The 13,349-nt window shown below is 42.1% G+C and overlaps 1 protein-coding gene across 6 annotated transcripts in view; it reads right to left on the bottom strand.

The window, feature by feature from the left end:
- LOC139449433 (transient receptor potential-gamma protein-like) overlaps window positions 1–13,349 on the bottom strand; it is a 119,490-nt gene that overhangs the window by 74,312 nt on the left and 31,829 nt on the right. For 5 of the 6 annotated variants that reach the window (XR_011652176.1, XM_071230827.1, XM_071230823.1 and 2 more), the window contains exon 2: window positions 8,574–9,002. Coding sequence is in view for 5 of the 6 variants with exons in the window: in XM_071230827.1 (XP_071086928.1) it covers window positions 8,574–8,987 (414 nt within the window). In the remaining variant the exon portion in view is untranslated. Of the gene's footprint in view, window positions 1–8,573; window positions 9,003–10,998; window positions 11,079–13,349 lie in introns of those variants that run through there. The other variant, XM_071230824.1, reaches the window with a different exon arrangement.

Here is a 13,349-nt window from a genome sequence, read left to right as displayed (position 1 = left end):
ATCTGCTGAAAGGGATAATTATTATGTGACAAGCAACTCTATACTTTTAGGCGAATCGATGAAAAGAAATTTCATACCTCCTCTATAAACAAAACAAACCATTGTAAGCCCACTGAGATACCATGCTGCAGTTTAACAGGAATACCCAGTGCTCTGACTGAGTGAACCATTCCTTGTTTTATCCCCTCAATGCTGAGCACCTGGTTGGGTAACATAGTAACATTTCCGGGCAAACCAGTCCTTATTTTATTCCCTCAACGCCGAGCACCTGGTTGGGTAACATAGTATAATTTCCAGGCAAATCAGTCCTTGTTTTATTCCCTCGTTGCTGACCAGCAGGTTTGGTAACATAGTAACATTTCCGGGCAAATCAGTCCTTGTTTTATTCCCTCACTGCTGACCAGCAGGTTGGGTAACATAGTAACATTACCAAGCAAACCAGTCCTTGTTCTATTCCCTCAATGCTGACCAGCAGGTTGGGTAACATAGTAACATTACCAAGCGAACCAGTCCTTGTTTTATTCCCTCAATGCTGACCAGCAGGTTGGGTAACATAGTAACATTACCAAGCAAACCAGTCCTTGTTCTATTCCCTCAATGCTGACCAGCAGGTTCGGTAACATAGTAACATTACCAAGCGAACCAATCCTTGTTTTATTCCCTCAATGCTGACCAGCAGGTTGGGTAACATAGTAAAATTTCTGAGCGAACCAGTCCTTGTTTTATTCCCTCAATGCCAAGCACCTGGTTGGGTAACATAGTAACATTTCCGAGAGAACCAGTCCTTGTTTTATCCCCTCAATGCCGAGTACCTGGCTGGGTAACATAGTAACATAGTTACATATACAGTATCCCTGTATATCTCTTCAAGATTCACATGCATGTCTGCAGATATGTTTAGTGACTGAATCAGCATCTCATGATTTAGGTTTTATTCCGCTTTAATTTTCAATTTTATTACAGCATGACAAGTAAATGTGGGAGAAAAGTCCATAGTGAAAGGTGCTGACAGATCAAGGATCTAAATTATGGCGGAAGTCTGGGATTCAAACCCACGATGATGGCAAGATTCGGTTTCACAACCCTGTACAGCATACTTAAGACTGCACTTTCGACCCCTGGGGAATCTGTGTCATCTGATAAAAAGTGTATAGAAAACACCACAGAGATGAAGGAGAAGCTCATTATATCCACATCAGCACTAAAAGACTTTTGGTATGGCGGCAATGGTAATCTATCAGATTTACCTATACTGCTGGCTTAAGGAGATAAGAACAGCATTCTGATACTTCAGAATCCTGATGTTTTAAGACTGTAGATGTGCTGGTAAGTATATTTATTGATTCATTCCATAACAAAGCGAGTACTAATGTGCCCAAACAATAGCAACTAATTCATAAATAAATACAGTTCTGGGAAAGATTCCTAAAGTAATTGCTGTGTTGTTTAAATAAAGTTCTTTGAGTACACGATGTATCCTCCTATATCAACTGATGTAGACGAACACAGAGCGTTTGTGATGGAATGTCAATGCAAGAACTTTTATCAAATTTGCACTTTTCGGAAGAACAGAAATGGTTTAGTTATATTTGTTTTTCTTGTGAATGGAGGCTATCCATTTAATGCAAAACACACAAATTAGTGATTTAACAATGTGACAACCAAGTGCTGTGTTTGAGTGAGTGAGTGAGTGAGTTTGGTTTAATGCCGCTTTTAACAGTATTACAGTTATATCGCGGCGTGTCAGCTTAATGTGGGAGGAAAGCCCGAAGTGATGCAGGTCTTAGACATTTACCACTTCGGTGAAAACCCACGAGCACGGGTATGGTGCTGACAAACCTAGAAACATAATCGGGGCAAACCGGGATTCGAACCCACAATCATAGGTGTCTGGCGTGTCCAAGGGACGCAACTCTGCACAGCGAATCGCCGCGCCTTGGACGACTGGGCCACCCGTGCCCCTGCTGTGTTTGAAGCTGCCTCAGTAAATGAATTTCTGTCACTCAAACTTTCGTGATGTTGATGGTGCACAGAGGAAAGAAGTGAGGTTTTTCCGCCTTGTGCACACACAAGAAGTCTGTGTGGCTAAATACTACTTTCTTGCACAACTGATTATGGTTAGTTGACAGTCAGAGGACTTGGGTTGAAAATTTGAAGATTTTTTAGTGTAATCAAAGCCAAAATACAGGATTTAGGGCTGTGATTTAATAGAGGAAGGATATTCGGAATAATGACACAAATAACGGACATGAAAACTATCTTGAAAAAGGCTTGAAATTATCACATAACATTTCAGGTATTTTCTCGTTCAAGTACATGAAAACCCGGACATCTAGCAAGTACTGAAAACTAATCAGTTCTGTAAGTCCTGAAATGGATGACTTGCTAAAAAACTTCAATTGATTAAAATTATTCTCATTTCCTTCTGAGTAAATTCATACAAAGGAAAATTATGAGCAAAAACATTGAAATTATCGATTCTATGTTACTGATTACTAGTTCTGAACATATCAACACTTCATCAATCACTGGCAATGTTTTTCATCGATTTGGTGAATTAGATTTTAGTCAAAACTATGCCAATCTTTAGAAAACATGGCGGGACATTAAGAGACATTATTCTCAAGGATGATGCAAGGATCTAAAGAATGAGTGAAAAAATGCAGAAGTCATAATTCCAAAGTGATACTGAAGACAATTTCATCCATCATTCTTTGACAAAGAGTTTGTTGAACAGACTTGTGGTTCTTGTTTGGTGACGTTTCAACTGATAATATATCCTGTGGTCCTGTGGATAGAGTGTCTGGCCGGACAGTGGACAGTCGGTGGTTTGACGCTCAGCTGTTTAATACCAAAGACATTAGAAGATGGTACTTCTTGCTACCCTGCTTGGTGCTTGGCATTAAGCGGAAAAAAATAAGTCGGCTCAGAATCTGAATACTGTGTTAGAGTGGTCTATCCATGTTAACTTCGGCATGGTATCTCAATAGGCTAGCACTGAAAGACTGGCTTTCTTCAGGACTTGTACAAATGGCCCCATGCACACAAATGCACACACTCACACATGGGCGTAATAATCTAGAGTGAGTGAGTAAGTATGGTTTTACGCTGCTTTTGGCGATATTCCAGCAATAGGGACACCGGAAATGGGCTTCACACATTGTACCAATGTAGGGAATCGAACCCAGGTCTTCGGTATAACGAGCAAACGCTTTAACCACAAGGCTACCCCACCATCCATGCAATAATCTTGAACGCGACGTTAAAGCACTAAGTCACCTGCCTAAGTCCAGACTAGTACAAGCACCACACATATCGATGCTGCTAAATAAGAGCAATAATCTTAAACCCCATTTGTCTTACCCACCACCTAGTCTTCCACAAAACTATATCAGGTTTCTTTATTTTCATTTCATTTTTTTTTATCATTGAACACAATTGAACAAGTGAGTTGGGCTTAACACCGCTTTTAACAGTATTCCAGTTATATCACGGCGTGTCAGCTTAATGTGGGAGGAATGCCCGAAGTGATGCAAGTCTCAGACGTTTACCACTAAGGTGAAAACCCATGGGCACGGGTATGATGCTGACAAACCTAGAAACATAATCGGGGCAAACCGGGATTTGAACCCACAATCATAGGTTTCTGGCGTGTCCAAGGGACGCAACTCTGCACAGCGAATCACAGCGCCTTAGGCGACTTGGCCACCTGTGCCCCCTTCACTTTCAGAATGCAGTAATCTAGACTTGCCCATAACTTTTACAGATTGCATGGGCTGTGTTGGATATACTTTTTTTCAGGGTCTATTTGAGACTTGCAGACTATTGTCGTCCCTGCCATGGTACGACTGTACTGCCAGAACTCTTAAACTTCACCAAAATGCAACATGACAAATCTGACAATGTTTAAGTACGCTGTTCCTGTGATTTCCTGTGTTAGGAACCATGTCCTGAGTTGTCAGATGGCATCAATCTAATCCAATAACAGACCAATCACAGTCTCACATAACTGATAATGGTCACACTAATCCCTGGTAATTGACGTTACTTGTCCGACCAGTGTCATACATTACATAATGACATCTGCCACTGACAGGGCTAATGGCCACAGGTGTGAAGGTGTTGATAGCAACTGTAGATGGATTTGTCACAATGCCTCCATCAGGGAAACATATAATAACACAAGATTTAGAGTCTTCATCTTTGAGTAGGGCAGTACCATAAGCCTTTGGGCTTGGGTTAGGGTGTGGGTTAGGGTGTTGATGTGGGTGTGGGCGTTGAGGTGGGTGTTTGAGGTGTGTGTTGGGTTGTGTGTGGGTGTGGGTGTGGGTGTGGGTGTTGAGGTGTGTGTGGGTGTGGGTGTGGGTGTGGGTGTGGGTGTGGGTGTGGGTGTGGGTGTGGGTGGTTGGTGTTTTGAGTCTTCATCTTTGAGTAGGGCAGTACCATACGCCTTTGGACTTGGGTTAGGGTGTGGGTTAGGGTGTGGGTTAGGGTGCTGATGTGGGTGTGGGTGTGGGTGTAGAGGTGGGTGTTGAGGTGGGTGTGGGTGTGGGTGTGGGTGTTGAGGTGTGCGTTGAGGTGTATGTTGGGTGTGGGTGTGGGTGCTGATGTGGGTGTTGGTGTGGGTGTTGAGGTGGGTGTTGGTGTGGGTGTTGAGGTGGGTGTTGGTGTGGGTGTGGGTGTTTGTGTGGGTGCGGAAATGGGTGTTGGTGTGGGTGTGGGTGTTGAGGTGGGTGTGGATGTTGAGGTGGGTGTGGGTGTGGGTGTGGGTGTTCGTGTGGGTGCGGAAGTGGGTGTGGGTGTGGGTGTGGGTGTGGGTGTTGAGGTGGGTGTGGATGTTGAGGTGGGTGTGGGTGTGGGTGTGTATGTGTGTGTGGGTGGGTGGGTGTTGAGGTGAGGTGAGGTGACATGGGGTTTAATGTTGCGAGCGACGGGCATGCATGTGTGTATGTGGTTGCTTGTACAAGTCCGGACTGATGCCGATTTATGGTGCTAGCACAGAGATACCTATGCTGCAGTTTAACATGAATACCCCACTCAGACACAGTATACTGACTCCGAGCCAACCAGTCCTTGTTTTGTACCCTTAAAGCTGAGCACCAGACAGGGTAAGAATAAGTACCATCTTTAAACGTCTTTGCCCAGAGAGAGGAAGGTCCGGGATTCGATCCCCGGCCGCGTCATACCAAGACGCTCTACCTCTAGACCACGGAGGCAATCACATGGGTGTGGGTGTGGGTGTGGGTGTGGGTGTGGGTGTAAATGTGGTTTTAAAGATGTGGGTGTTTGTCTGAGTGTGGATGTGTATGATGGTCTGAGTGTAGATGTGAATGTGGGTGTGAATGTAGATGTGGGTCTGAGTGTGGATGTGAATGTGGGTGTGAATGTGGGTGTGGGTCTGACTGTGGGTGTGAATGTAGATGTGGGTCTGACTGTGGGTGTGAATGTAGATGTGGGTCTGAATGTGGGTGTGAATGTAGATGTGGGTCTGAGTGTGGATGTGAATGTGGGTGTGAATGTGGGTGTTTGTCTGAGTGTGGATGTGTATGATGGTCTGAGTGTAGATGTGAATGTGGGTGTGAATGTAGATGTGGGTCTGAGTGTGGATGTGAATGTGGGTGTGAATGTGGGTGTGGGTGTGGGTCTGACTGTGGGTGTGAATGTAGATGTGGGTCTGACTGTGGGTGTGAATGGAGATGTGGGTCTGAATGTGGGTGTGAATGTAGATGTTCAACTGCAGCAGTCAGACTGTAAAAACGGAACAAATATATCCAGGAGAAGGTGGCTGTTTCAAATGACATGGTCCGTAACCACCACATTCCAACATTAGTTCCCTGAGAACGGGAAGACTGTTGGAAAAATGCAGCTTAGAAATTTAACCCAAAAGACATGAAATTTGTGGAACCCAGGCAACGTCGTCTAAGGCGCCACGATTCACCGTACAGAGTTGCGTCCCTTGGGCACGCCAGAAACCTATGATTGTGGGTTCGAATCCCGGTTCGCCCCGATTATGTTTCTAGGTTTGTCAGCACCATACCCGTGCTCGTGGGTTTCACCGAAATGGTAAACGTCCGAGACCTGCATCTCTTCGGGCTTTCCTCCCACATTAAGCTGACACATTGTGATATAACTGGAATACTGTTAAAAGCAGCGTTAAATCCAACTCACGCACACTCACTCACCCTGGTTACAAACTGTAGGTTGGTGTTGAGTACAATGGATTCTTGTGAATGAGATAGCCAAAAGATACAATTTTTGTGATTGGTTTCTTAGAACACTGTGCCATCTGTGCCCTTACACTTGAGGAATCACTAGTTGTAATTATACTACTTATTGCACCACAAAGTGACACTTAGTGACATAGACCCTTAGTACAATGAGGTGAGGTGAAATGGGGTTTAAGATAATTGCGCTTATATAGCGATGGGCATGCATGCATGTGTGAGTGTGTATGTGTGTGGCTGCTTGTACTCTTGGGAATAGTGTTGGTGTTATAGTGCTAGACACTTGAGATACCAAGACTCAGTTTGATGGATATCCCACATGGATATCCCACCAGATGTAGTATACTGACTTCGAGCCAACCAGTCCTGATCTATCCTCTTAATGCAAAGCATCAGGCAGGGTAACATGTACCATCTTTTAACATTTTTTGGTATGACGAGGCTGGGGATCAAACCCCAAACGTTGCGCTCCCTGGGCAGATGCACAATCCACTAGACCAATGAGGCGGTCCAGTCACTATGATGAAACCCATGCATGTGCATATAATATTGACTGACCCATTATCAGGATGGATTTGGGATTCGAACCAAGAACCTTCAGGTCATGGCATGGCGAAGGGGCATAACTCTGCAAAGCAATTGTGCTCTGAGTATGGTACAAGTTTCATCCATCTCAGCAATGTTACAACACAGTCTCTACTTTACGCATTGCTGTCATCACTGATTTTCAGTGATCCATTCATATCATTTTCACTGCTATTTTGCCTGTTGCGCCCAATGGAATCTCTCTGATAATCCAGATTGGTTATTCTCTGGCAGATACATGACTTCAGTGGAGTACAAGATGAGGAACAATGCATAATTTCCCCATTTCTGGGATGTATCACTGGCCGAATATTTCATGAAACAGTATATATACGTTTTTAGTCATTAAATATGAAGCCCATCTCAAAGATGCGCCTATTTTGTTCTTTCAACACTGGACCTCAGCCCGTGAGTTCAATAAGTGCATTATCAATATTGCAGCTGGAGTGTAACATTTGGCAAATGGAATCGGTTTTCTCCAAGAATCTATCAAACCCAAAGGTCCCATAATGTCGTCTTCAACAGACCAAATTGCAAATATGCACAAAAATGACAGAATTATAGATTTTTAAGACAACTGATATCAATCTTTCTGGCACCTCTGGCATAAGAGTTGTCTAGTAAACCTGGGAAAGTCTTTTATATAGACAGGATTCTTCATCATCTAAGCCCTCAATACACTGTTCTTGAAGGCAATACGGAAGATTAATTGTAAAGAAAAAGGATCATCACCGCATTCTTGAACTCCTTGACCAGATAACGGCTCACTCTGTGAAAGCACATCCCTAAATCACACAATGCAAATAACAGACTGAGAAACTGATCATTTCATCATCTGAGGAGCCAACAGATATTTAATCCACAAAAAAAAACAAAACAAATTTCTCAACTTTTCTATAAAACAAATTGCCAGAAGAATGCACAGACTCTTTACATTTAATTTATAATAAATTTAACAAACACATGATAACTGACAAACAGCATATGCATACAAGACTGGTTTCTTTGGCGTTTGGTTTCTTTGGCATTAGGGGATTCTCTTGTTAATACTAACTACCACTATAACTATAAGAATGAAACCTGTGGTTGCGCATCAACCTTAACCAGCACAAATGACATGCCCAAGCATTGTGAGCAACTACCCGCATATAGTACCACATGTATACTATGTTATGCGGGTTTCGTATATACAAGCTGTGTCGCTCATGTGACGCAGTACTTGCGCTGAAGTTGTGATAACCTGGGACCCACGACGATCGTAGGTACGTACCTGTGACAAGACTACCAAACTACAGTAATACGAATGCGCTCAAGCAGTTGGTGTTCTTATAAACCCAGTAAATTTCATTGACAATCACAGGAACACCAAATACCTTTTCTGTTTGGAAAATAAAGGCATGTGTAAGTTTGTATAATATAAGGGTAACACTATTTTTTAGGGCATTATCATTTGCAGAAGCCAGAAGTCTTCCATTAACTGGCCAACGTCATAGAACAAACCAGATGACGTCACTATAATACGTGATGTCACTATAATACGTGATGTCACTATAATATGTGCTGTCACTTTCTCCACCCTATGACGTCACCTAACAATGGGCTTGATAATCGCCTGTCGTCAAGCAATATGAGGGCATAATCAAGTTACAGTGGCCCGCTCATTTCTGATAACCTGTGGGCGGTTTAATGATAATTCGATATATTTTAGGTATAAATCTCTGCAATAATCGGTCCCTTGGTTGAAAATGTCTACTCTCAACTCACCTCTTCTCCTTTGGTATTTACTTCATGGTTAAGTATCAACTCCACTGCTTCCACATTCTCCTCATTTATTGCATGTAACAAAGCATCTCCCACTTCAACATTGAACGACAGCAGCAGCTCAATCATCTCGATGTTCTCATTCTCGATGGCCACCTGTAGCGCCGTGCGACCCAGTGGGTCCACGCAGTTGATGTTGATGCCATTCACAGAGAGGTTGTTGAGGAAGTTCCTCGTTGACGGGACGTCTCCTCGTTCCACCGCCAACAGGTACTGCTTTTCGTCATTGTTGAGGTCCATCTCCTTTCGGATAATCCCCATTCCGAGGCTGTCCCCCTCGTGGTCAATGGCGAGCTCATCCATGAGGCGTTGTGAGTTCATCAACGACTCCTTGTACTTGAGGTAAACCTTGTCCATGATGACCCCTCACCCCTGGAATACAAGAGTTGACATGAGATGTTGTCCAATGTATTGATACAAATGTTGTACAATGTATTGATACAAATGTTGTACAATGTATCAATAAAGTTGTAGTTGCATGGAGGGATGAATGATCACAGATCTTGTCAAGCACACCTTATCCCTGGAATACAAGATTGATCATGAGAAGCTGAACATCGTATTGATACAAATGTTGAACAATGTATTTATAAAGTTGTAGTTTCATGAAGGATTGAATGATAACAGATCTTGTTAACCACACCTTATCCCTGGAATACAAGATTGATCATGAAATATTGTATATTGTAGTGAAATAGATGCATTAATACAGTTGTAGTTGCATGAAATATTGAATGATTAATGATCTTGACAGCCACACCTTATCCCTTGAAAACAAGATTGGTCATTAAATGTTGAACATTGTGTTGCCACATATGAGGGCTAGAAGGTTTGAAAGATCATAGAACTTAATAATCACCCCTCAATGAGCTGATGTACATTGTATTGATACGGTTGTAGCATGAATGATGGACAGTGATGGTGAACTATTTTAACATCTCAGGGTCATCTGCAACACAATAATTAAATAAAAGCGCCAAAACCCTTTCAATAAACACACAAAAATGAGGCCATTGTACCATTCTGACTAAATCATGAGCATGTGTTAATAAACATGATCAAATTGTGAGGATACCAGGTATTCACAAAAAGATGAGCATATCCTGAACCATCACTAACACATGCAAAGGCAAGTCAATTGTTCACCTGAAAAAGCATGGGAACATATGGTCAAAATAGGGAACTGCATCAGACATCATTTCTGTCACTGATGCATCAAATTTGGAAATGTCCTCTACCTATATATATAACATATTATGCCCGACAGAACTACTACATCGTATGAAAAGGAAAGACCTTTCAATCATCTACAACTGTCCTGGAACAAAGAACTGATACAAGCTGTTGTACATTAGACTGAGTGAAATGATGACAGATCCCCTGAATCACCATCATACATGGAATACAATAGGATGCAACAGCTGTAGAAATTTCAAGGAAGGACCCTTTAATTACCCACATCAACTGGAATACAACTTACAACTCGATCTCTTGTAACGACAAGGATGGGCTGCTGAATGCCAATTCTAACCCAGATTTTCACGGGTGTATAAAATGTTGTACAACTGAGGTAACATGAAGGTTTGAAGAAGGATGAACCATTGAGTTAGGTATGGCTGCCTAGGGCCTCGTTCCACACAGTGATCGTAGGGCAATGACAGTTGTAAGTCTATGTTAAAGTATGGGAGTTACGACCACCTTAACGCTACAATCATCGGAAGTCTGTGTTAAAGTATGGGAGTTACGACCACCTTAACGCTACAATCATCGGAAGTCTGTGTTAAAGTATGGGAGTTACGACCACCTTAACGCTACAATCATCGGAAGTCTGTGTTAAAGTATGGGAGTTACGACCACCTTAACGCTACAATCATCGTAAGTCTGTGTTAAAGTATGGGAGTTACGACCACCTTAACGCTACGATCATCGTAAGTCTGTGTTAAAGTATGGGAGTTACGACCACCTTAACGCTACAATCATCGGAAGTCTGTGTTAAAGTATGGGAGTTACGACCACCTTAACGCTACAATCATCGGAAGTCTGTGTTAAAGTATGGGAGTTACGACCACCTTAACGCTACGATCATCGTAAGTCTGTGTTAAAGTATGGGAGTTTCGACCATCTTAACGCTACGATTATCGTAAGTCTGTGTCAAAGTGTGGGAGTTACGACCACCTTAGCGCTACGATCATCGTAAGTCTGTGTCAAAGTATGGGAGTTACGACCACCTTAGCGCTACGATCATCGTAAGTCTGTGTCAAAGTATGGGAGTTACGACCACCTTAACGCTACGATCATCGGAAGTCTGTGTTAAAGTATGGGAGTTACGACCACCTTAACGCTACGATCATCATAAGAGTACAATCACCTTAATGCTGTGATAGCTTTGTGGAACAGACCCCTGGATCACGAGCAGAAGGTGCTGTAGACAACTCACATCCTTCCTTTAAAGATATAACTGTATTACATGTGAGTGAGTGGCAGCTGCATCATGGCAGCCTGTAAATAATCAAGTCTGGACTAAACAAACAAGTGAATGAAAACGAGCAGCAATACATGCTATAGTACATGATGACACACAATCAGCCAAGTCATCAAATCTGACCACCTGGACCTTACAGATGTAATGGGTTGATGGGGAATCTACTGACAGGAACCTGTGTTCCCTTCAGTGACAGGGGGGGGGGGGGGGTGTGTGTGTGTCTATTTCCAAGGTGTGTCCATTCCATCAAGTGACAGTGGACCACTTTCCAACCTGTGTCCATTCCATCAAGTGACAGTGGACCACTTTCCAACCTGTGTCCATTCCAACAAGTGACAGTGGACAAATTTCTGCTTTGAATCCAGAATTAAATGACAGATATGTATCCTATTTTCATGCCAGATATATCAGGCAACCTGTGTAAACTTGGTACCAGGCAGGACGAAGTGTGAAGCATGCATGCAATACCTAACACTGTTTCCTAATGACAAGTAGACCCTTTGAGCCCCCATCTGTCACAAGCATGGTTTGTTTTGTAATTACCTCTGGTAATATCACAACTATCACACATACAAGATGAATCACCAAACATTAATCAAAGCCATTATTATATGAAATTTTAGATTGAATTGGCAGATATATTCATCATTGTCTTTTTGTGATATGCATCAGATATGAAATATAAAGATCTGTTACTGTCACATTTTCCCCACAAACAACTTTGTGTTAAACTTTAAGGCTGTCCCAGTTAAATGTATGACCCTGACCTTCAGTCTGCAAACTGCAGTGTATGGTTGAAACTAGGCTCTGTGTCGTTGTTTTTATTGCTGCTATAACTTCATTTGTAAAGGTTTTGTATTTGTATTGGGAGTGAATATGATACAATCTGTTACCATTGTTTTGCAGAAACTTCACTGCATCAATGATAAAATCAGGAGCAGAGAAAGTAGTGGTCAGAAGAATAAAAGCAGGACATTTGATTGCCTTCCCAGGTACAGTCAGCCAACCATATCAAATAGCAAGTAATGCTATGTAACTATACTAAGTAGCCACACTAAGTAGTCATACTAACTAGTCATACTAAGTAACTATATTAAGTAGTCACACGAAGTAGTCACACTAAGGAGCCAGACGAAGTAGATATACTAAGTAGTCAGGCCAAGTAGCCCCACTAAGGAGCCACACTAAGTGTCCACACTAAGTAGCCACACTAAGTAACCATGCCAAGTAGCCATATTAAGTTGTCACACTAGCAGCCATACCAAGTAGATATACTAAGTAGTCAGACCAAATAGCCATGCCAAGTAGCCATATTAAGTTGTCACACTAGCAGCCATACCAAGTAGATATACTAAGTAGTCAGACCAAATAGCCATGCCAAGTAGCCATATTAAGTTGTCACACTAGCAGCCATACCAAGTAGATATACTAAGTAGTCAGACCAAATAGCCATGTCAAGTAGCCATATTAAGTTGTCACACTAGCAGCCATACCAAGTAGATATACTAAGTAGTCACACCAAATAGCCATGCCAAGTAGCCATATTAAGTTGTCACACTAGCAGCCATACCAAGTAGATATACTAAGTAGTCAGACCAAATAGCCATGTCAAGTAGCCATATTAAGTTGTCACACTAGCAGCCATACCAAGTAGATATACTAAGTAGTCACACCAAATAGCCATGCCAAGTAGCCATACTAAGTTGTCACACTAGCAGCCATACCAAGTAGATATACTAAGTAGTCAGACCAAATAGCCATGCCAAGTAGCCATATTAAGTTGTCACACTAGCAGCCATACGAAGTAGTCAGACCAAATAGCCATGCCAAGTAGCCACACTAAGTAGCCGTACTAAGTAGCCCTTGTGACAACCAATCTTCATTCTGGACCAGCAGGGATTCCATCAACAATATTTATTTGTTCCTGAGTCCCCAAGTGCAAAATGAATGGCTGCAACCTTGAATGAAATCAATGCTATCGTTTGTCCACTCTGTGGCTTTCATAACCAAAACTCAAATAATGTATGATACTGTCAGTATATTTTCAAAAACAAAAAAATAATAATATAAAGTACATTGTGACATTATTTTGTATATGCCATATTTTTGGTCAATCATTGTCTCATTTTTATATATCAAGTTTTACAAAAACATAACTATGAGTGGAATAAGAACCAAGCATTTTTTCCTTGATTTGTGATAAAATATAGATTAAGCAAAACCTGCATCCGTCACAC

This window comes from Haliotis cracherodii, unplaced genomic scaffold (assembly GCF_022045235.1).
Source record: "Haliotis cracherodii isolate W230 unplaced genomic scaffold, xgHalCrac1.p SCAF_8, whole genome shotgun sequence".
Taxonomy (NCBI): Eukaryota; Metazoa; Mollusca; class Gastropoda; order Lepetellida; family Haliotidae; genus Haliotis; species Haliotis cracherodii.
The sequence above is the reverse complement of the archived record's forward strand: the minus strand, read 5'-3'. Positions and strand labels throughout refer to the sequence as shown.